Source organism: Pelobates fuscus, chromosome 5, assembly GCF_036172605.1.
Source record: "Pelobates fuscus isolate aPelFus1 chromosome 5, aPelFus1.pri, whole genome shotgun sequence".
Lineage (NCBI taxonomy): Eukaryota > Metazoa > Chordata > Amphibia > Anura > Pelobatidae > Pelobates > Pelobates fuscus.
Window position 1 is genome coordinate 46,124,616 of NC_086321.1, and position 25,945 is coordinate 46,150,560.

Sequence of the window (25,945 nt, forward strand, 5' to 3'; positions counted from 1 at the left end):
AGAGGGAGAGTGCGGGTACCGGGGGGTGATACCGAGAGGGCGAGTGCGGGTACCGGGGGGTGATACCGAGAGGGAGAGTGCGGGTACCGGGGGGTGATACCGAGAGGGAGAGTGCGGGTACCGGGGGGTGATACCGAGAGGGAGAGTGCGGGTACCGGGGGGTGATACCGAGAGGGAGAGTGCGGGTACCGGGGGGTGATACCGAGAGGGAGAGTGCGGGTACCGGGGGGTGATAGCGGCACATTGTGCGGGTACCGGAGGGTGATAGTGGCACGGTTACCGGTGGCTGGCGGATATACTGCTTTAGATGTCCTGAAGGCGGACACGGGAGCCCCCGGTCTGGAGGGGAGCAGGGATACCGGAGGATCAGGGGGGGGAGGGTCTACATGAAAGCGGGATGTCTGGTAGCGTCTGAGAGTAGTGGGTTCCGGGGCTGGGGACCGGTGGGGAGAATCAGGATATAGTTACCTTAACGTTTGGTAAAGTCAGGATTTCGGGGTTGTCTTGGTGCAAAATAAGGATATTGGGGTGCAGTGGGAGGATATAGTGGTGTTTCTGGTGTAAAGTCACGATATAATGATGTTGGGGTGCAGTGGGAGGATATAGTGGTGTTTCTGGTGTAAAGTCGCGATATAATGATGTTGGATTGCCGTGGGAGGATATAGTGGTGTTTCTTGTGTAAAGTCAGGATTTAATGATTTGGGGGAGCAGTGGGAGGATAAAGTGGTGTTATTTTGCTATATGCTAGGGATATAGGATGGTTCTTGGGGTGTAGAATTTGATGGTCAGGAGACGTGCTTCCCAGCAGACCTGGACCATACAATTTGGTGAGTAACCATTTCATATGTATAAGTTTATGAACCAAACATGAACTGACAACCAACTTGCTATGAATATACACAGAAGTGAACTAGCACACAATATAAAAAACACTCACCCCCTGCCACAAACCAAACCGCCCTATTGGAGTGAACAAATTATCTTAAATATGCATTGGGTGACTGCTCTATCCTGTTTCTATTGGGCATCCAATTTGCAAGCATTAGCCTTCAAAAACATTAATTAGAAAGTAATTTTGTAATTTATTGAAGTGAAGATTTTAGCAAACCCTGTTATTTTTGTCAGCATTTTGCAAGTCAATTGTTATTTACCACCTTGTATTGTGCATATTTGATTATAACCCTTTGTGTATCTTTTTCTTTTCTTTATGTGTGCCTGCATTTATTTGTGTGTGTGTGTGTGTCATACTACTAAATAATTTAACGAGTGTCTTACGGCAATATCTGTACTGCAGTAATAACCCATTTCTTTCTGTAGTTTGTAGAAATTAGAGACTTCCATGTGCATGTATTGTGGTACCTAGTATACCCCTCTCCCCATCTTCGGCCCAGAGTGTCCTAAAAAACTGCAGCGATTTGGAAAAACATTTTTTTAAGTAAGACTATTCAGGCTTGGGGCCAGTATATTGATGTCCTTTTGCGCTTGTATAGAAATATAAAACCTGAGTCTAGGACGATCCCATAAGACCCAGGGATCCTCAACAGATATTCTGTGTGTGATAAATGAGATGCCTTATTCAGCTATTGTGCTAGGAGATGCTTGTTTCCATCAGCTGTTGAAATGACAAGCTGCTTGAAACTTTCCATATTTCCACAATATGTACTAACATGAAACCGTGTTCTCTGCTTGTTTCATGTATATCCTTTGCTTGCATTGGAATTTCAATGAAATCCCAAAGCTGTTGTGGCAGAACCGCTGCCTGTTTGTGAAATTCCCGTTTTATATTGTGTGTCTCCCTATCCTTTTGTGTATTGTGCCTGCTCCCCGTTCGGGGTGCTTCCACAAAGGGAATTAATTTGCCTCTCGAATGGGGCGCACCCCCGATACCTCATTTAGAACACCAGGTTAGAACGTTCTCACCTCGCAACATAGGTGTGAAACCACAAGGGAAGTAATTGAGTGCTCCCCTGGGTGGCCGCCATTAGTACCGACAAGTGTCGGCGAGAGGTAGCATTCGTACCCTAAAAGGAGACTCTTCCCTTGTCTCGGTTTCACATCGGGACCTCGTGAACGGAGGCTAGCCGAGAGAGGAGCCGTTGTGCAGGTCCCTTGAGAGTGGTGTGGACACTTTTGGGGCATTGGTGAGTTTGGCGGGCTTTCCTGTGCCCGAGGGACAAAGAGACTAGTTTTTTTTCCTGTGGGTGGGCTTTTCTGTGCCTGGGAGACAAAGGGACAGTCCTTTTTTCCCACGCCTGGACTCCCAGGTACAGAGGTTCCTGGCGTCTGGTGTGGGAAACCCTGTGTTTTAGTGGCGGGCTTTGGGGACAAAGGGAACAGAGTCCTCTTCTTGCGCTAGGACCCCAGGGTGGGGGAGGATCATGGGATGTGACCCTGTACGGTTGTGTGGGAGACCCCTTGCATGGGGATATGCATAAAATCCGTGTGTGGCCAATAAAATTGTGTCGTCCAGTTACTGGGGGAAAATGGGTCTCTTTATACTCTAAGTGGTTCCTGATCGGCCGAAGGAAGGCTTACCCTGGGTCTGCTACAGTTGTCTTTGAGGTTTTTTAAATTATATCTGTGTAATAAACATTAAATAAATGCATGAAAGTGACCGCTATGTGTTAACGATTAACACATAAAACACAAATAATAGTGCATATAATATGTCTATATTAAGCTCTTTGAGGGAGGACATGAAGACTGATATTTTTGTAGTCTAGCTGTTGATGTTGAAATTCTTATCATAGTTTATCATAGTTTATCTAGGTTTCTGAAATACAAATCCATACTGTACTACCGAGTGTTAAAAAGAAGCCTGTTAGACACCTGACACTCTCTCTCTTTTTAAAAAAATGTTTTCCTCTTGCTTGGGATACCCACTCCAACTCTCTTTGCGCTTCAGTGGTTGTATTACTCCTTTCTTCGTAATTATTGTGGTCTCACTTTTTCTGCAACTCTTTACATATATACAACACTGATATTTAACAATAAGTAATTGACATACATAAATAATGTTGTAGACAGAAGAGGCGAAGAAGGCCCTGCTCAAATGAGCCTTTAATCTAGGAGATCTGAACATGAGTGAAAAGTTGTTATTGCATGTTCAGTGAAAAATAGACATAAATGAACTTTGTAATTATGATCTTTTTTGCTTTTCATTGACAAGTGTATAACTAACAAATATTACTTATTAAGACGTTCTGTCATTTTATTTTCCCATTCCATTTTGTATATATATATATATATATATATATATATATATATATATAAACTGCAAATGTCCCGCACTCAATGTACCGGTCTTGTGCTTGCCTCGGTGCTGCCTCAGCCTTCAATATATTCAAATGGAAAGAGTGCACTCAAAGGTCTTCTTAAGGATATAAACGATTTATTTTGCCAAAATTTCAAAAGACATACAAGTCGACGTTTCAGTCCTCGTGGGACTTTTTTCAAGACCTCGTGGGACTTTTTTCAAGACCTTGAAAAAAGTCCCACGAGGACTGAAACGTCGACTTGTATGTCTTTTGAAATTTTGGCAAAATAAATCGTTTATATCCTTAAGAAGACCTTTGAGTGCACTCTTTCCATTTGAATATATATATATATATATATATATATATATATATATATATATATATATATATATATATATCTATATATCTATCTATCTCTATATCTATCATAAGTATTTCTTCCCTGGCTCAAACATGAAAGCAAATGTGACAATTTATACACATAACCCGTAATGACTCCATCTTGCAGGTGGTATGTGAAATTACTTTGTCAAGTGAGTAGCAGATTGAAATAACATTGTCATAGTATATGTTGGACATCATTGATGGAATCATTGAAAGGCTATTGTGAATGTTTAATTTGGTCTGTTTGGACATGCTTTGGATTGATGGGAGTTGGGAAACAGAGCGTAATTTATACTGGAGAAATTGGTTGGTGACCTAGGTTTAACTATATTAACCTATGGTACTTTCACTTTAGAGGTGATCAAACATATATTTTATTAAAAAAAACCAAAATTCCTTTTACGTGATCTTTATTTGTGTGTCTTCTATTTTATCTAATGAATATATTTTAAACCGGCATTGTCACTTTCTGGGAATTTAGGTCTATGGAGGATCCCGCTGTCCATAGAGAGACCCAGTTCCCTGGGAGATTGACACTTCTTGACGGCGGAAGCTTCACCCATTGTCAAGAAATGTCAGGCATAGGAAGAATACTGTGACAAAGTATAATTCCTTTTACGTATATCTTTTGACTGTATTGGAAAAATTCCAGCGCAGTCAGTATGAGTATTTAATATAGATTCCATCTTTATGAAATACTTGATTTGAGAGGGGGGTGGGGTAGGGTGGGAGGGTTTGTGGGTGACAGTGCTGCCTGAAAAACTAGAGACTTTGCTATAGAAGATTGCTGTATGTCCTTACAGAGCGTGAGTGTGAAGGTCAGTGTCAATACAGCTGTTGTTGAAGGCAGCTGTCTTTATCAGCTGTGATGGGCCTTGCTATGCATAACATGCTATAATTGGAATAAGTGTGCATTAATAAAGTGATCAAAATAACTTAAATATGTAAAGTGATATATTAGTTGAAAGTAATATCTAATGTTTTCAACTTTATTTCACAAGCAGGACCGTTGCTATGTGAACCTTTTTACCTTGTGTTCCTAATCTTTAGCAGAATGGATTTTCTTATTCTAATTTGTTAAGTAGCTTACAGTAATGTCATTTGGCCATTATGTCTATGTGCATTGTCTGCCAGGGTCCAGAATGTGGTATTTTTATCGACCCCTTTGAATATATTAAATGGCATCTTGCAGGGGTTATCCCTCTTTTGTTCATTTTATCTCTCAAAGGCATTAGAGACAATCACATTCTAAATTAATTTATACTACAAAGTGTGGGACCAACTACTCCCAATGGGGTTAGATAAATAGTACTTCTCTGAATCCCCCATAAACGCCTTGACAAAGGTGTCAACAGGACTGTCGCTACAAAAATGGAAAAGTGCAGGCATCATACTGATCAAACGATTACTTTTCCAGTGGAAAATGATACCATTCCTGCAATTACAGGAAAAATACAATTTACCTTCTAGCTACATATTCCCTTACCTACAACTAGAATAGTGAAATCTACAGTTAACATAAACTTGGGAACAACTAGAATATCCAAACCTTGTTTTTGTTTATTCTTAGACAGATGTGAAATTAAGCCACAGAAATCTAAAACGTTATCGGTTAGTTACAAGACCCTAGTAGAGGGAACACAGCTGAAAAAAACGGTAAACAGTGATTTAAGAAAAGCCAAATGCTTCTGTCAGTTTATTTAGAGTTCCCTTTTTTTTTCCCTCTGATCCAGGCTCCCTTCTGTTAGGTAATTCATTTTTTATGGCTAAATGGCAGTTCTGAAGGGGTTAATTGTCCAGTTTCTTCTTCATCCACCTACTTTAATTTGTTTCACATATAAACAAATCTGTAGAAGTGCAGACCTGTAATTGCGTGAGCATCTAAGCCATTCACTCTCTTAAAAACATGTGAACTGACTCGTGTTAAGTATTTTATTGCTGTATCTTACAGCTTGGCCCTGGCGTCTGCAAGATATAGTCATACATGTGTTTTTACAAGTTCCAATGGATTAATTCCTCTTACACATATATACTGCAACTCTTTACTAAATCATGGAATATCAAAAATGTAAGTAATAGCCCAAGAACCTTTTTTTTGTTTTGCTTGTTTGTACTCTGATCACTCTGTTGATTTACAGGGCTGAGACAGTACAATGGCCTGTGTGGTTGATTATTTACATATATATATCAGACTGCAAGGCTTTTCCTTCACTGTTTAGATTTAGCATGGGAACTAATCATTTGTATGCCTTTTATTTTTTCCAGACCTCTAACCCTTTTCATTTCAGGAATTTGTTATTGCTTGTTGTATAAATGCAACAGAGATAGTGCTCAACTAGGTTTTCTGTGCTATATAAAGTGTGTAAAGCCTGATTTGGGCATAGTATTATTTATAAAGTGCTCATAGCAGCTGTCATTGAAATGTGGAATAAGTGATTATTTCTCTCACTTGACAAAACATAAATAAGTGTACCTTTTTAATTTTTTTTAACTACTTTTTTTCATATTGCCTACTACTCAAAAATATTTAAATATTTGGTCCAGATCTAATTGTCACAACCCAGTTATATAAATCACACAAAGTCTAATGATGAAAAAAGCAGCCTATAACATCTGAGGATGAGAATTTGGGAAATAACATTTTGATCCCTTTTTGAGCTTTTTTCTTTAATACATCCAGTAAATATACTTCAGATTATACTGCTACTAGTTCTACACACCATTTTTTTCCCTGGAGACATAGTGTTAATTCAGAAAAAGGTAACAGAACCACTACTATCTGTAATTTCCTAAACAGGAGCTTCTGTCGGCTCTCCTGAGCTAAACTCCACAATGCCGAGTCTTCTCTGAAGCCAGGTGAAACACATCCGGCATCTCCAGAGCTGCAGAATCCAGATTCCAAATCCGCCAATCATTCATTGGCTGAGCTTTCTCAGCCAATGAATGACACTCGGTACAAATAATGTGCACAGAACTGGATGATGACGTTGCAGGAGATTGACTTACATCTCTGACCACAATCTATTCTAAAATATCTCTGTGGAGCAGATCATACTGAAATGTGCACACACAGATTTCATGCACCATGACCACTCCAAAACAAGTGTTTATATCATGCTTGTAGACTTTGCACTTGTTAAATTGGCTTTTTTTTCTATTATTATTATTTATAAAGCGCCAACAAGTTCTGTAGCACTGTACAACCTATCTGCCGCAAGTTTTAATCTTACAGAGAAAGTGGCAGCCGGAAACATTGTATGTCTAACATTGAACTACGTCCATGACTGGTTAACGAGACCTCATTAAATCTGGCAACACATTTTTATAATTGGCACAAGCAGTTTCTCTGTTTAGCTGTGGAATTTAAATAAATAAAAATTATCTACTGGCAATCAACTTGTCCTAAAACAACATAATTTCAGATTAGAAAGTTTGGGGTCGAGACTCATACCTGGACATAAGCAGGGTTATTCACTAAACATTAAGTCATTTTCCAAATTAAATACAAATGGAAAAAACAGGTATAAGAAAAAATCTTCAACTCAATGCTATAGTCACAGCTGGCTATTTTTGTTTGTTTTTCCATTAGTATTTAATTTGATAAAAATTTGGAGTTTAGTGTCTTACCCTCTGGCCCGCCCCATAGTGTTTGTGGTGGCTAGGTGTAATGATTGTGTGGGTGGGTTTGTCTGGGTGTAATGTGTGTGTGTGTGTGTGTGTGTGTGTGTGTTGGCTGTATGTAATGTGTATGTGGTGTGTTAGTGGTTATTTGTAGTGTGTATTTGTGTGGTTAGGCACAGAGGTGCAGACCTCCAGTAAATGCTTCTTACGGTTCTAGCTCTCACTGAGTCAAAGTGCAGGCTGATAATCCCAGCAATTGTGCCCTGACTCATTACAGAGTGCTGGACCGCAAGGAAGCAATTACTGTGGTCTGCTCCCACGTTGGGTGCAGATCACACACACTCCAAACCCAGGCCCTGTCCTCCGTATAGGAGCTCTGCCTCTTGTCCACTGCAAGGCTAAAGGCCAGTAGTAGAAACCCTCTGAACACCATAACCATTTCATCTCAATTAAGTTATGGTGCCAGTATTTGCTTGGTATTTCCTTTCAGTGATAGACCATTTTAGAATGACTTAACACAGAAGAGGTGTCTGTCGCAATGCCGCTACACTGCTGCTTGACTAATGTGAAATGATTTGATTGAGCAGCAAAATGGTGCCCATAATAGGCTGATAGCATTACTGGCCACCAGAGCACCAGAGGAGAGGCAGAATGACTGCTCCCTCAGAAAATACTACTAGAAGGTAAAACTGCTCCAGGGAACTCCAGTCACAATAACACCTGATTGAAACCATAATAACAACATTGGAAACAAGCCCTAACTGTTTCTCTTTACAAATGTTATTGAAAGTTTTGTATCTTATTTGCTGTGTATTTTGTTTTCTTTATAGTAAGGTGAAAATTTGAGCATTGTAAAGATGGCGTCCTGCTTGTTTGAGTGCCTGTGTGAAGCAGATCTGGATAAATACTACCCTCGTTTTATAGCTGTTGGACTACAGAAAATTGAGGAGTTGGCGAAGATAACAATGAAGGATTACTCCAGGTTGGGAGTTCACAGCATGGAGGACCGAAAGCGCCTTTTCCAGCTTATTAAAATTATCCAGAGTGTGTCTGAAGAAGATAATCATGAGCGCACCCCTTTACAGCCTGGCTGTGTCTATCTCCATCCCTCACTACATCGCTCTGCTACAAGACGGCAGCTGCACTTTGATTCATCCTTCGAGATGGACAGAAATGTCTGTGCACCATCTAAAATATGTGGCTTGTCTGACACTTATTCCCTGAAACGCCCAGGAGAACTATTTGAAATGCATCTGGTAGATGATCAACATCACACTGGAAAAATTCCCACATTAGATATAATGACTTCCTGCCGAGCAAAAGATCACAATCCAAAAACCTGTTCTGTAAAAAGCATAGGCTTAAGTACAGTTGACAGTGATGCCCCCATTATTCACAGGGTAACTCATGTGTCGGGATACAACTATGGAGTTCCCCAGACCTGCTCAAGGTAATACCATGCCAGTGAGAAGGGTGAGAAACCTACATTTTGATGAACAGCATATGGTTGTTGTTGAATAATAGGATATATAATTAATGAACTGCTGGAGAATATATCTGGTTATACAAAAAGCACAAACGGCTATGTAACATATATATATTCATAAAAGCTAGTTATTCACACAATTCTAGAATACCATATTTATAGATGGGCATGTAAACCACAATAGAGTAAAAAAAAAAAAAAAATATCCACTGTGTTTGTTTATTCCATTGTCTGCTGACTTGTGTGATAGGCATGTTTTGTGACTGTGTTATAATGCCATTCTCTATCCTACTTTTTATTGAGCTGTGTTTAGATGGTGTGTACCTATCTTGTATATTTAGACCCTGGTTAACATTTGCCCTTCTCGCCCTCCTTGCCACTTTTAGCCAATCAAACGCTTTCTCTATAGGAAAGCGTTGGATTGACTGACATCCTAAATTCTGATTATGTCAGCAAGAAGGCAGATTGTGGCGCTGGCAGACCCGCACTTTACCTTTAAAAAGGGTTAGGGGGGGGGGGGGGGGGCAAGCCACCTGAGTGGTGGTTTTATAGGGTCATGAATACATGTTTGTGATTAAGTGCATTTCTAAAAGGAGGTGCTGATTGGCCATGCCAATGTTTGGTTCCGCCCCGGTCCCGCCCTTCTGATCGATTTTAACCAAACCACTGCTTTCCCTGTCCATTATTAACCTGTCATATTGTTGACAGGTTCTTACAGTTATTTACTAAAGTGACAGTTTCCTGAAAATTAGATTGAATTTAATATTTAAGGCCAAAATAGGTAATTTTGGTCTAAAATATTGAAAACTGAACTTTACATCAAAGAATAAATATTATCCCAGGCGACATAATCTTGACATATCCTTGCTACTTCTCACTTTAGCGAGTAACACTGATTTTTCTTAATGAGAGATTAGTAACTTTAAACTCCTTAATATGTCTTTGGCTTTAAGTCGCAGTACAGATCTACTAATTTCAAAATGCAATTTAACATCCTACTGGTATACCACAAACATAGACACCTGTATGTCTGTTTTTTTCTATGAAACTGAAGCGTGTGTGTGTGTGTGTGTGTGTGTGTGTGTGTGTGTGTGTGTGTGTATATATATATATATATATATATATATATATATTACACACACACACACAAAAACATCACTCCCATGCATCATGTGCATATTTATAATTGGACTTTGAGAAGTCCTTACTGGGCTTGTTTTCTCAACTATCCCAGAGTTCATAGCTTAACATTCAAACGAGCACATAAAGGCATCGTGTTTCAGACTCTACATTGCATTTCTGCAAATACCTTTAGCAATGAACGCTGTTTTAAACACAGCTATTTTGAAACTAAAGAATTGGATATGATCCAAAGTGAAAAATGACCAGAAAGCAGTCCTAGACCGCAGTTTCAACCCTGTGGGTTTCATCAGCATGGCACTGTTTCTGGCCTGGAATCTGTTAGATCATATAGCTAGTTTCCAAAAGGATTGTGGCAAGGCCAAATACAATAAACCCCTCCCACAGTGCAAATAGAAAAGTGACTGCTATGTATCATCTGCATATCTTAAGTTGGACCCCTTCTTTTTCATAGAAAAACAAGACAATGTTTCCAATCTGCTCACTGATCCTTTTGGTTTTTAAACAAACAAAAAAAAAAAATTAAGAAAGCTGCCCAAGTTTAAAACAGTGCCCACTGAACCCTGGCTAACGGACAGGAACATCCCTCCTTTCGGAGGAACCCGACTGATCCTCATCCACAAATCCTGTACAACCGTCACAGTAATTCTGCTACAACACTACGTTATTTCAATTGAAGTTAGTTCTACAACGTATTGTACTTCTAAACTCTGTCATGACCTTTGTATGTTATTGTTTTTAATACATGAAAACTCATAAATAATCTTTACAAATAAAGCAAATAACTGCTATGGGTATCTGCAGTAACGCAGTATGAAATCTGAAACACGATGCCTGCTTATTTGTATGTCAAACTAAGAACTCTTATTCCTATGACCAAGAGGGACTTCTCAAAGTCCAACTTGAGAAATGCAGATTATTCGTAACAGTAATTTTATATTTGCATTGTGGGGAAATTTGTTGTTTGTTCTTACCACAATCATTTTGTACATCTAATGTACTTGATACATTCAATATGCGGTCTTTTTTTCTTATTTCCTGATTACTTACCTGGCAGATCTAGCGCCTCAGAAAAAGATGGACCTTGGACAGAAACTGATAAAATAAGAGTGTGTGTCCGCAAGCGCCCTCTTGGATTGAGAGAAGAGAGACGAGGGGAATTAAATGTTGTTACAGTGGAAAATAATGAAACTATATTAATTCATGAAAGAAAAGAAGCAGTCAACCTCAAGGAATATATTCTCCAGGTATAGCATATAATAAAAACTATAAATGTCTCCAGTGCTTTTGTGTTCCATCTATCTTGAATAATGTCTTATGTTTGAATTTTTTTTCCACTTGTATTCCCACTAAAGGCATGGCATAATAGCTTTTTTACTGGAAAATGCCTTCATAATATATATTACCCGTACATTGTGCAATTTTACTTGAACTAAAATCAGTTTCAAATGGATCCTTTGTAGTGATGTTTTATTTATTTAAGTAAAACATAAATAAATTAAAAATTAGTTTCTAGATGCTAAAATGGTGTAACCGGATACCTGTATTATAAAAAAGAACATATTACTACTTCAGAAGAAATGTTATGCAAATGAACAAGCTACCTCATTCTGAGCTAGTGCAGAGTCTCAGTAGGGTATTTATTTCCTATACCGTCCAACACTGGTACAAGATGGGGGAAATGATGGGTCAGAAGGTGACACGTGGCAGCAGGTGCGTCCGCTAGACAGAGCTAAAATGGCTTTGTGTAGCTGCTTTACAGGATTTTCTGTTTTCCAATAAAGTAGAAAAACAGAGAAATTAAAGAACATCAGGACAGGGGTGTCCCATGTTTGTTATTGACCCATTGCATCAGTGAATGTTCGGAAATATGTTTATATGAACGACACAAAAACATCCAGTCTCTGATAAAAAATTTTTTATAAATCGTACACCTTTCAGAGTTAATTTCACACTTTCTGCCTGACCTTCCAGTGTAAATCTGGCAGAAATTTTAATATACCAAACATTCTTTATTTTATTTTGTACACTTTTTTTAAGCTTTGTTAAATTTATTTTTTTCATTGACGATATTCTTATACTTTTTCAGCATGTATTTTATTTTGATGAAGTCTTTAGTGAAACGTTCAGCAATCAGGATGTGTACATGAAGACAGCCCATCCTCTCATTCAGCATGTTTTTAACGGGTAGGGATATCGCCGCATTTCATTTATTGTTTCAGTATCTTTGTTACACCATCTCAAAACATGTTTTGTTTAGCTTTCATTTTACACTGTTATTCAATATAGGACTTATCAGAACATTCAATGAAACAAGCAGATTGTTTCATAAGATGTAATACCAGCACCAATCATTATTATTTTTTTTTATTATTTGGCTGACCAAGAAAATTTTATTAAATTTAGATGGCAACAATGGTTTATTACTAGGATGGATAAAAACATTTCATGTTAAAGTGCCAGGCAATGCAGTACAAATGCATTTAATCCCGAGTATAGGAGCATTCCATGATTAAATGTATCCATTTATTTTTGTATTGATCATACATAAATACATTTGAGGAAAAAACAAACAATCCAAAATAATAATTTAAACTATCTTTAAAGGAACACTATAGCGTTGGGAATATTAATATATATTCCTAAAGTTATAGTGACCTGCTCACAATTTAGGAAGCATTGGGAAGCTAGTGTGCATGAACGGCAAAATGCTGGGCTTGCACCAATCAAATGGTCTCTCAGAGATCATCTGATTCAAATAGCAAAATTAATGCTGCTATTTCAGTGGAAGCACTTCTAGTCAGTGTGACAGCCATTAGAGGCGTTTTCAGCTGCAGGATTAAAATGACAGCGGCATGGCACCCAGACTACTTTGTTGAGATGAAGTGGTCTGGGTGACCATAGTGTCCCTTTAAAAGCAGTTATCGTTCTGTAAATCTTACAAATTACATCATAAGCGCTATACTTGGCCTAGTTTATGAGTATCGTTTACTGTAATTCCTTGAAATCTTTGCTGTGCTTTGTGAGGTATGAATCTTTTTATTTTTTATTTTTTTTTAACATGCAACATGCAAAAAAAACCACCAAAACTATATAAACTTTGACATGCAAAATAAACTGATAGGTATTAAGGACAAAATGTATAATGCATTAAAGGGAAAACTGCCGAACGTACCTTTCTTTAATCGCTTCCTATTCTCTTCATCTCTCAGGATCTGTTCTCCGTTTCTTCCTATCTGAACTAGTCTTCTTTAAAACCTAAGACAAAGTAGGGACTACTTTGTCTTATGTATTTTTCCTACGCTATGACCAACAGAGGAGCAAAGTGTGCTCCATTTCCTGTGGTCAGAGAAATATTCCCACAATTCTCACCTTTCCTTCGTGATGCTTCCTGTCAGTAATCCCGAACGTCCTGTCATTTAGACAGAATGCCAGCGAAACCACAGAATTTCGTCCCAACAGAATGAGAACAGTTTGTTCATTCATGTTAAAACTGCATTTGGTACTTTTAGGTCGGTTCAAAATTTCATTAGAATGAATGAAATTCCCATCCGATTTGTGCCGTGGCTGCATCTTGCAGCCACTTAGTAGATGGCTCCCTAATATTGTGGGAATTAAGGAGCTATCTACCAAAAGGCTGAAAGACCTAAATTGGTCTTTCAGCCAACTTCACTAATACTAAGTAAAGATTACTTGGTATAAGTGATTAATCTGCCCCTACTCGCTATGCCGTGAGTAGGATCATGTCTACTAAACAGTGAGCAGCCAGTGGCCACCCCCACGCTAGTTAATAGATGTCCCACCATGGGCATAGCTGCAGGGTCATTCGGGAGATTTCAATCTCCCTTATGCTGATATGGGGTCAATATGACCCCCATAGAGTGAGGGAGGACATGGGGGGACTTAGGAAGCTGCGCGCCTGTAGCTCCCTCCTTGTAATAAACTGAATGAACGAACACCGATATTTGGTGTTTGTTTGTCTGAAATTTCTATTCATTCCTTCGTCTTTCTGACGAATGAATGAGTAGACAAAATTCACGTAGCGAATGCCCAAGTGTTTCACTGTGTCACACAGCGCTATCTAGTGTGGGCAGATGGCGTGTACTTCATCTACCCACACAAAGATGGCGGTGCCCAGGACAAAATAAAGATAAAAAAATGGGTAATATGGGGGGCTCGTGGGTAATTAGGTGGACAATTGGAGTGGAGTCAGGAGAGGAGTTAAGAAAAAAAAAAACACAAAAAAAAAAAAAACTGGTTTTGGCCATGATAGTGCCACTTTAAAGTGTACTACTGTTTGAATTGTCCCTTTAAGAGCCAGAAGTAAATTTATAGGAGATCTAGTATCCACAATTTCGTGATTTTTCCAAACCTACTCTTTGTTCAAGATCTAGTTATGTTACAAAAAAGGTAGAGATCGGTGATAACATAGCTGTATTGGTTACATTTTTAGTATTTTTATTGATGATTAAACCATTTTGATTTCAGAGGGAATGCTACATGCTTCGCTTATGGTCAGACAGGAGCTGGTAAAACATATACCATGATTGGTACTCAGAAAAACCCAGGCCTCTATGCTCTGGCTGCAAAGGACATCTTCCAGCTTCTAGAGGCTGAAAAATCAATAAAGGACTGCAGTATTTGGATCAGTTTTTATGAAATCTATTGTGGGCAACTGTATGACTTGCTTAATGGAAGAAAAAGGTACAGGAATTGTCATTATACTGTTGCTTTTGGCTTTTCTCTCCCCATAACCTTTCCTTCTCCCCCCTCCATACCACTAACCTTCCCCTTCTCCCCATCATACCCTTCTCTACAGATTACTTCAAATGGTGATTTTTAATGCAGAATAATAGTTTCAATCATCGATATCTTTATGTATTAAGAAATCAACTGTGTCCCCTGCCTATTAGATAAAGTTATACTACTAGTAAATTATAACATTCACCATATTTCTCTTTGTAACTGATATTTGACTGGCATATGCACATTTCATCCACTTTGTGCAATCTTTATTCACCATTCTCACAGGTTGTTTGCAAGAGAAGACGGTAAACATGTAGTACAAGTTGTTGGACTGCGTGAAGTGCAAGTCAGAAGCGTTGAATTACTCCTTGAGGTATGTTATTGGCTTAGCCCTTAGTATATGGTACTTTGAAATAATTACCCTGAAGAGAAGAGTACATACGTGTAAGGTTCAGTCGACTGTTTGGATTTCTATTAATGTTGCCTCAGAAGGAATTAAGATTGTGTTCCCTGGGCATATTGGCTGTGTGAATAGTTTTTTCAAGTTGTATCTTTTTCCAATTTTGACCTTGCTCTATATTTCTTTTATTGATCCTAACCCATGCCTTAAAGCGGCTCTGTCACCTTCTGGGGATATTGCGTGTGTTACAAAGACCCCTCTTATGGTAACTTTACCATTGGCAGTGAGGTGGCCACAGGGTCAAGGGAAAGGTGAGATTTATTTACCTGAACCTGTCCCTTGGGTCCGCTGCCATCTTCTTCAAGCTTTATCATCTTCCTGACGCTTCATCTGCCAGGAGTCCTCGTCAGTGCTCTAATCTATCAAATGCCTTAGAGTACAATATTCTTGCGTATCCTACAAGACCGCAGGATCCTCCATCGACAGTGCCTTTTTACCATCACCTGTCACTAGTGACAGCTGAGGGCTTACAAAGCTTGACAGTGGTGGCTCTTCCTTTTTGTCAAGCGTAGGAAACCTACATAAGCCAAAGTAGTCCCAAATGTATCTTATATCGTTTGACTAAATTGCAATTGCAGTGAAATTCCCAGACAGTCTTTATGAGCTGCTTTAACATTGGTCTCTCCAAGCTTTTTCCTTATTGTCTGCCTATTCCAAGCCTTTGCCTAGCTGTTTGTCTATTTACAGCCCTTGCATTTTGTCTGCTTATTAAATTGTATTTATCCTCTTACTTGTGGTGTTAGTTTTGATGAATAAAATGTTTGATGGTCTAAAAACCTTAAACACAAGGAAAGTCCTCAAACCCACTGTTTCTACTTATTAATTGGGAAAACACACAACCTGCTTTCAGCTGTACATCACCGCAAGTGTTGGTTGAGAAAGACGCAAATTAATGTTTAACTTTAATAAAAAATGTCTCTTATAGGTTTTTGTCTTTACTTCCTGCGTTAGCAAAACTTGTTATTCTGCACCATTATTCATCCAGCAAAGTCAACGGCTTGTGACACATCTCCATGTCATTTTTCATTTGTAGACACTACAGCGTTTTATATAGCTTTCTAAAATATTTCCAGATTAGAAAATACCTTGTTTGTAATACTAGATTGCATGTGGATTCCTATAGGTATTTATAATTCCCTTGCTGAGCATGATGAGAATTCCAGTACATTGTAGCATTGAGAGCCTTGGATTCACTTTCTTCATCCATGTCTATAGCCAACACTAGTTGTTATTGTACTTGTAATTTGACTGACCTATTTTTATATTTTTATTCATTTATTTTTACTCTGTGTGTCTTCTGTTTTAATCATATGTGCAGATGATTCTGAAAGGCAGCAAAGAACGCAGTACAGGGGCCACAGGGGTAAATTCTGACTCATCCCGCTCCCACGCAATCATTCAGATCCAGATCAAAGGTGCAGGAAACCGGAAAATGGGAAGGTGAGACTCTAATCCTTTTTAAACCCTTCCAATATCTGCTTTTATCTCTGATGACTGGTGTATGGATTACCAGTGGTATTTAAACACATTTTTAATGGTTGTTTCTCTGGGAGGACCTGTTCCTATTGGAAAACTAAACTGGAAAGGCTGCAAGATAAGTTTCTCATTGAAGTGGTCTGCGTGCACTGTCCCCGTCACCATAACCCTGCAACCTAAAATATTGCATTTTCAGAAAAACTGCAATATTTACATTGCATTGGTTAAGACTGCCTCTAGTGGGGAAAAAGGTGAACTGCATTACAATTATGCGTGTTCGTAAAGTGCTGTATCACACATAACAGAGTGTTAGTAAAGAGCTGATTTTTTTTTTTTTTTAAATTCTTTATTTTTGGTATGCAGGTAGGTAGGTACAACAGTGCCTGTGTCGCCACAACGGCATTCGCAGGCTTGTTATTCATTTACATATTATAACAGTTGTGGCTGATTGAGTATGCATACATTTTTAAATGAGTATGATAACAGTACAGTGAACGTATAGTAAATAACACAAGGCAACATTGATGAATGACATAGCAGGTATTGTAAATGACAAGATATGCTGCACTTTTTTCTCTTTTGTAATAGTTAAGGTTACAAGAGTAAATAGCCCTATTGTATAGAGTATTATATATCATGACATGCCGTTTGAACAGACAACGAGTGCTATAGATTATGCATGTATAAGGTACAGTAGTTTAGTTCATGCTAAATTGCAGTAGGAATAACTTGGTTAACAATTTTGGTTAACGAATGAGTATGTGTCTAACTATGTGGACTCTATGAGACTGTGGGGACATATGTGTACTCTGGTGCTAAAGATGTAATAATGGTACACTGGGTAAATGGTATATACACAGAAGGGACTGGCTTACTGCTGTATTTAGAGTCCTGTATGAGTGGATCACCCCACTCCCACTCTCACCACGATAGTCCCACTGTGGGACCAAAGTCCCGCTTTTTGCTGATGCCCCCTCCATGGGGTCCAGGTCTCCATTGGAGCTGAGGTGCATTGCTCGCCATTGCTGTTTTCCTCGTTGCCGCACACATAGTCCTGGTAGAGGATGGTGGAGTGGGCCCTTTCGTGATGTATGCCAGGTGCCCGGTCTCTTCTCCCTGAGGCTCTCTGAGCGTGGGTGCGTTGGTGGCCTGTCCTCAATATTTTGGCGGTCGGTCGGGTGTCCCTCTCTTGGGGTCTCCGGCGCTGGTGTGTTCTCACTGCATTTGTGGGGCTGTGCTTCGCCAGGTGACTGCCAGCTTGGGGGGTGCTCTGGTACTGTGCTTTCCCCTGTCGATGTTGAGGTCGGACCGGCAAGGGGGTTCCCAACCCCTGTTTCCGGGGTTTGCTGCGCCACTGCTCGCGGATCACAGGGCCCTTGGCGGCCATCTTCCTCCAATCGGCTCCTTTTTTAAGTCGGGCTTCACCCGCCAGCAGGAGCGTTGGGGTGGTTTGCACCTTGGGCGGGGGGGGATGCATCAGTTTGTAGAGTTTAGTCCAGAAATCCGCAAAGATCCGGTCTATGCGACCCGGGTCCAGCACATGTGATGTCGGAGATTCTTCACGAGTGAGTTTGGCATCCGCCATTTTGTGCCAGTGTGGTTGCTCCTTCTGGTGCACCATTGTCTCCGATGTCAGAGGTAAGTGCCCTGCTTGTGCCGGGATATCCCTCACCGGCGGGGGGGACCAGGTGGTAAGTGTCAGTTGCAGGCTCCGGATTGTGCGGACGTGGGGTTGAGAGAACGGCCGCTTCCCCCGCATCCACGCTGCTGCTTAGGCCGCTACGCCTTCCAGCCGCCCCACCCGAGGCTTCAGTGATCCCGGTGGCTTGCTCCATGCTCCCGCGGGTGCCCTCAGGCAAGTGGTGGGTAGCAAACCGGGTCAGCTCCATTATTTCCCGATTGTAATAGTTTACAGTCTGTTTGCATGCAGGAGCTCCGGGTAGATGCGACCGTCTAGCGTGGCGGTCAGGCTCCGCCCCCAAGAGCTGATTTTTATACCACATAATGACAGGGTTAGAGCTGAGCTACATCACTGATACACGGTTAGTAAAAAGCTGAACTAAATCATATTTAATCTTATTTTTTTTTTTCTTCTTTCTAGAATATCATTTATTGATCTAGCCGGGAGTGAAAGGGCGTCTGATGCAAGAGAATCTGATAAACAAACCAAGATGGAAGGAGCAGAAATAAACCAGAGTCTCCTTGCTGTAAGTTGTGCTTCGTAATCCTTATTACAGAATCCTCCTGTTGCTTCCTTTACTATTTTTTTTATATTGATGGATTCAAGGATAGCAATATAAGGTGGGGTACATGCTGGTCTTATTATAGTAGAAACAAATCTCTTTATTAATGCAATAACCTTGGTTCTTTCTTTTCAAGTAGATATCGCACTTGTCGATTTAGATTAAACAGGCATATGGTGTTTTATATATCCATTGAACCTCTTCTTCTCTTTTAATGCTCTTTAGCTCAAAGAGTGCATCCGTGCGCTGGACCAGGAGCAAGCACATACTCCGTTCCGGCAAAGCAAGCTAACACAGGTAATGGGGACATTTGTGTAAATTCCAGGCTCTCCCTGCTGCTTGCAGAATCCTAAATAATTTAAAAATGTGCTGTGGCCTTAAAGTGATTTCATCTGACGCCTGCTGGTTTCTGTATTCAAGTATGGAAAAATGTCCTAAGAAAATATAGTGTGTAAAATGGGAATTACATATTTACATTGTCATAATCTTTCCTTAATCTTTCTTTAAACGTGATTTGTGAATTTTGTTTTCTTCCAAGTAAATTATACACATAACTGCTAAGTGAGGGAAACAGTATCTTATGTAAATCAGGGGTGCCCAAAAGGTAGATTCCCAGATGTTTTAAAACCGCCTCTTCCATTATGCTTTGTCATGCAGGGATAGGCAACCTTCGGCACTCCAGATGTTTTGGACTACATCTCCCATAATGCTCTTACCCCCATAATGCTGGCAAAGCATCATGGGAGGTGTAGTCCAAAACATCTGGAGTGCCAAAGGTTGCCTATGCCATTCTAAAGACATGCAAAGCATCATGGGAGTTGTAGTTCTACAACATCTGGAGAACTACATTTCGGGCACCTCTGATGTATATTACTGATTGATGAACTGGAAAATACTTGCATACTTTTTGCATTTTCTAAACTGTGCTTCACACAGGTATTCCTACAGCTACCTAATTAAACACTCATGTTCTCTTTTTTATGTATAGGTTTTAAAGGACTCCTTTATTGGAAACTCCAAGACTTGCATGATTGCTAATATTTCTCCAAGTCACATAGCTACCGAACACACACTAAACACACTGCGTTATGCAGACAGGTAAGTTGAAAACGAAATGGAAAATTTTAATACTCCATCAATTGTCTAGATCAGGGTTTCCCAAAGTGTGGTTCATCAGCTAATTTTGAATGGGTTGCATTAACCCACTCATTTGCTGTGCAATACTGAGCCATGTACGTTATGCAAACAAAATAAATGTTCTTACCTTTTAATGTCTCCTGTTGATGCACAGTTTATAGAGGCAAGTTGCACTTTGGGTCCACCCCTTCCATATCAAGATAAGATATTTAGCTTTATACAGGTCTTTTTGGGTCTATGCACATCCCATAAACCCCAGGCTTTAAGTAGTTTACACCCAAAGAGCAGTTATTTCATCACGTTGAGTGGCACCGCTCTGTACACTGCTGACAACCTATAGTAGCTATTAGTTTACATGTAGTCCAGTTAACTATTTTGTGAACCAGTCTGCAGTTCCTCTCACTCTGTGGGGACAAGAGAGAGCTCAGCCCAAGATGTGCATGTGACACGTGCACACTACTTGGACAAAGCTAATATCAGGTATCTGGAACTGAGGGTTTCTGTTGTCAGCTCTAATGACTTTGATGGGATTTTCATAAATTGTGTCAGTTTTGTAAGCCACTCTCACAAGATTCAGGGTACTTTCTCCACCATCAGCTTAAAGAGACAATTTAATTTAGAGAGACCATTAAGTTTCCTACTTTAAATAAACAATGAATTTAAAATGTTATGCAGCACATCTAATATGGTATATGCAGTGTAAATGTGCAGTTATTCTGTTTTGTTTTTCCCCCCACATTGGTGCCTAGCAACACCTCTAAAGCTCTGCATGGAAACGCTGAACTTTCTCCATAGAGATGTTGATTGATGCTTTTTTCAGATTTTGTCTGATTGTGGCGTTTTGCTGCACTTGCACAATAGCCTCCCAATTCTTTCCTATGGGAAAGAACTTGATTGGCTGAGATAATAAAGTTTTATGATCTCAGCCACGGAGGCGGAGCCAGCTGCGGTGAGACTGGCCCAGCCTGGGAGAAAAGTTGGTTAAAAACACTTGTGACCTAAACAGCCACGTCAGAACTATAGTACATGTTTGTATTCCTGACACTATAATGTTCCTTTAAGGTTCCAGTGGTTTTTGTTTTGCTGTTCCTTTTTTATTTTAAATAAACAGTAAGCATGGTTTTGTCTGTTTACCATATATATATATATATATATATATATATATATATATATATTATTTTTTTATTTCTTCCTATTTTTAGGGTAAAGGAATTGAAAAAAATGAAATCTGCCACTTGTGTCAGCCGTGCCAGGGCACCTGCATGTTTGTCTCCAAAACGTGTCCAAAATTCTCCTTCAGTGCTTGGAGAAAAAATCTCCCCTAAGAAAGTTAAATTGGGACAACAATCCACCTCAAACACAACAAAAAGTAATCCATGCTCATCTGTCTTCCACCCCAATAATATCCCACTCTCATCTACTCCCAAAACGCACATTAAGGTAAATAGTGTGAAAGCAAACCAAGCCTGGCTGAATCACACCACTCCACTTAAAGGAATTATCAACTTGGGAAACATTGTTAAAAAGAAGAATGACATTCTTCTTAACAATAAGAATCCAGTGGGCATTAAAACTGAGATTGTAAGTCCATTAAAAGGAACTGTCCAGGAAGATCCCATTACCTGCTACCAGCAGCCTATATCAATGCAGAGAATTCAAGCAGTGCCACCAGTACAGAAGCAAATAGTTTCAAGGACTACAATGTCCTTTGGAGACCATAAATTTAATACACCTATGCATGATGTTCAAAATATTGTAAGGCAAGCTGGCACAGATCCAGGGAACTTAGGAAGACAATCTTCACAGCAGAAAGAAAGAGAACAACATCTACGTTCTTATCACCAGCAATTCCAACATCCTCCCATCCTCCAGCATAAGCTGCACTATCAACCGTTAGAAAAAATCTTTGAACTATATAACCCACAGGAGATTCGCGTTGAGAACAACAGAAGTCCCTTGCCTCAATCACCATGTGAAGGAGCACTTCTTGAAGATCTCGATGACAGTGATTTTAGTGAAGACTCCTTTTCATATGCCTCTACTAATAAAAAAGGAGAGAAACGAGAAACTGCATGTGAAAGACTTTCATTTTTTCTTCACGATGGTTCTCCGGGATTAGAGATCAGAAAACCAAAACAAGCCGATCGATTAAGCTTCAATTATGAAGACTCAGAAGAATTAAATCAATGTGATGCCTGGAAATGCGGAAATACATTTGTTTCTTCAGATGGGAAAGTTGATAAATGTGCAGAGAGAGAATCATTTTGGAATTCTGAAGATGATTCCTGTGGTGCCTGTGAATCTTCAGAGATCAGCAATACACCCGAAAAGCCATATTCCTCTCAAGAGGACCCAATAAGTAATTTAAAGAAAACAAAGCATTTATTATCTACAAACAATACTGCTAACGATATCACAGGTCATTTAATTGATTCATCTTCATTACAAGAGACAGGTTTAGAAACAAAGGAAAGCCGAAAATGTGAATCTGAAAAGACTGAAGAAACTTGTGACCATCAGAGACCATCATCAGGGTCGGGCTCTGGGCTTATGGCTCCACTAACTCTGTCTCTTCTGCAAGATAACTGGTCAATGGAACTTATACAACAAATTAAATCTCCTGAGTCTTCTGACAGGCAAAGTAGTGGTGAAAATAATTTAAATTGTGACAAAGTCTGGACAGTTGGAACTGAGATTGAAACAGCCAGTGACAGACATAATGAAAGATCTCCTGAAAGTAATTTATTTGGTTTTCTAAAGCAGATGCTTCAACAAAATGAACTTGGGGAGAGCTTATCTGGGTCACACAGTGGTTCAAACAGTCTCATTTCAATTGGTTCCCCACAGTTATGCAAAGGACATAGAAGGTCGGACAAAATACCCAGAGAAGGAAATGTAAGACCATTTTCACTTTCTAAGTCAAGTAACTCCTTAAGCAGGGATTCTTCTATAGACTTTGCTGTTGGCCAATGCAGAGAAAATCAGGCCAGTCCATACTATGAGGCCGACACAGAGGACAGTACTGTTAAAATTAAGAATAAACAAATCAGTCCTAAATATGAGGAACTTGCATGGAATAAGTCCAGCACATCTTTCGATTCTTTAGAATGTACTAGTGGTCCAAATGCTGTAATTAAAAATGGACAGCCAAAATCCAGCAATCCCGAATTGGGACACATTCATCAACCAAAGAGTGATGTTGATGTAGAGAAAAAATCTTTTAAAGAACACTTCAAGCTGACTATTAAAGATAGTGAACTGGAGCATCTCAAATCAACTCTTATCAAGTGTATATTTTCAAATGGAGGAGTTGGAGAAGAATTGCTTCCAAGCTGTGGAAGCACATCAGCTCAGAATCTAAGAAACCCGACAGATGGAAGCAGTCAGACACAACAAGCAAACCTTCACGCAAAGCACTTGGAGAAAGCTCAGTATGTTTTATTCACTATTGATTACTTTAACATATATGTACTATGTTAGTTCAATAAGGGAATCAGTCTTAAAGCCTAAAATCTTCCATAATCTGTATGCCACCTCCTTTTTTTTTTTTTTTTTTTTTCTTTTATCCATCATAACTTTTGGTATTTGAACTTAATGTTCTTATATTATAGTGTGTGTGTGTGTGTGTGTGTGTGTGTGTATAAAATGCCAAGAAATTCTGTAATGTTGGATACACTGAGCAAAAAAGCAACAGAACAGAATCCTTGAACCTCTCCATAATACTGCCCGACTTCTGTTACTCACGTAGAACCAGCAGGTGTCACTGCTTAAGATTCCCAACGAGATTACCATAGAGTTAAATGCCGCGTGATGTGTTCAGGTCCCGGTGATCGTTCATGTACCGAGACATTTTGAACGCAAAATTTTAGTTTGAATTCTGAATTGTTCGGGAATGTTCAAGTTACGAGGTTCCACTGTATTTAAAAGTACTCTGTGATGAAATGCTACTTTCAGGGTTAGTAAATTTGTGAATGTATCCCATTGAATGCACAACAAATACAGTGTGTGTTGTTGTTTTTTTTTTTTTTTAATTAAATGTAAACTTTTGTAACTTTATAGGCAACTTGTTGTAAAGGCACACCGTGAACAACTGGATGAAATTGCTGCTTTGAGCTCCAAGGAAGAGATACTGCTGAGCCAGTTCCCACACTTGGTAAGTTCTTCAGCTCTTGATAACTGAATCAATCTAACAGGACATTCTACAAGCAGGGACCTACATCAAACATAGGTTTATCAATCTTTATGGCTTTTATTTAATATGATACCCTACTGGTGTTATTTCGTTAACAAAGAATTTGGGAGAATTGAGAAGGGATTGCAAATTTAATGCTAGAGGAGCTCAGTTGGAAAAATACCAGAGTTGGGTCATTTTCTGCATTTTCTTCCTATTGTGACATAAAATATGTGCATCTCCATGGGCATATTCACCATGATTATTGGTTCAGTGATTAACTCTGAGTAATGCCATCTTCCAGTGACTGATACCAGGCCTACGAGCAGGGAAAATAGTTAAGATGGGCAATAAACACACATACCTGTGCCCTCCGCTCCACTTTCTTTCAGGAGCTGAATGCAAAGTAGCTGTTAGGTAGTTTATACTGCGATCCAGAGTACCATGGTGTTGCACACAGAGGAATGAACTCTGATGTGAAAACCTGAAAAGAATCTGTAAATTTTGTTTGAATATTCTAAAAGTTGGAGGTTTTTTTTTTTTTTGCTTTATTTATTAATGTAATCTAAATGTCAGGGTGTTGGTTTAAATTAATTGTCATTTTCTTGTTGTGTTACAGGATTTTAAGGAATATGTGGCCAAACTAGATGAAATCCTGGTGTTGAAATCAAAATGTATCTATAGTATGCGGGCACAGCTACAGTTGTTTATGGCCTATCCACAGACTGCAAAACCAGCAAATAGGACCTCGGCATCCTAGCTGCTCCCATGGCATCAACATTCATCAGTGAATGGCTATGCATGTAACTGCCTCCAGTAAATTGTCTGTATTTCTACATTCACAGAATCCTTCAGGTCAAAGCAGTTTATACATTCTTACTGTAACTGGGTGAAACTGTGAAAACTTTTAACAGTTGATGCAAATATATTTCAGGATTGAGCCATCCAAATGGTAAATGTGTGCAGGTTGTACTGGCATACAGTACCATGTAAGTTATTTGCCACATTTGCTACAATCTGAAATTAAAATTGTTTTTTGATAAAAACACCTTATTTTTTATTGTAGCACAAAGATTAAGTAACCAAAAAGAGCAATTTTTAACAGCCATAGAATTTCCTTCTAAGAATTAATACCCTGCATCTACCAGCAATTTACTGCTGCCTTTTGGGGTAAATCTTGAACAGTTTTCTATTTTTACATTTTTATACCAAGTCTTAGAACCGATTTGGCTCGCGCTCCGTCAGGTTTTGACAGGGGAGGGGACTATTGTTAAGCAATTTACTACATGATTGATCATTGCTAGTCAAATCCAATTTCCCTCTATGGTTGCCTGACCAGGGTTATGAGATCATGTTATGCTACACAAAACTAACAGGATATATTTAATGTTGTGTTTGGCAGGTCAATACTTTATGCAAGACACCATATTGCTGTATTTGGGTTTTATTTATTTTATTTAATTGGTTTATTATTTATGGTTGTCTTTTTAAATGCCCTTTTGTGTGATGTCTTTTTGTATGATTTTTTTTAAATGAATTGTGATTAGATTGTTATTGTTCTAATCTAGTTTAAGTTCTACATTTTACTTTCCTTTTTGAATCTGGGAAATCTTTTTGCTTTGAACAATCACAAGTGCAATGTTAAGTTCAAAAAGCTAGCCTTTAAAGAGTTAAATCTATTAACTCATGATACAATAACCTGCATAACCAAAAATGTTGCCTTGTGCACTGTCCCAAATTCCTATGCATATATTTTAATAACCAAGGTGTTTAGTATCCATTAACTAATAACCTGAATATCCTGTGAACTAATCCTCAAAGTCT

At 39.1% G+C, this 25,945-nt stretch overlaps 1 protein-coding gene across 1 annotated transcript; it reads left to right on the plus strand.

Moving 5' to 3' along the window:
- The first annotated feature begins 745 nt into the window (after window positions 1–745).
- KIF24 (kinesin family member 24) lies at window positions 746–25,344 on the plus strand. The gene is made up of 13 exons (XM_063453806.1): window positions 746–827; window positions 8,093–8,712; window positions 10,946–11,135; window positions 11,978–12,075; window positions 14,377–14,592; window positions 14,920–15,007; window positions 16,413–16,534; window positions 18,672–18,777; window positions 19,039–19,110; window positions 19,802–19,911; window positions 21,153–23,381; window positions 24,010–24,103; window positions 24,741–25,344. Exons 2-13 carry the CDS (start codon window positions 8,120–8,122, stop codon window positions 24,879–24,881), a joined length of 4,059 nt encoding a protein of 1,352 aa, XP_063309876.1. The 5' UTR covers window positions 746–827; window positions 8,093–8,119; the 3' UTR covers window positions 24,882–25,344.
- Window positions 25,345–25,945: the final 601 nt, after the last annotated feature.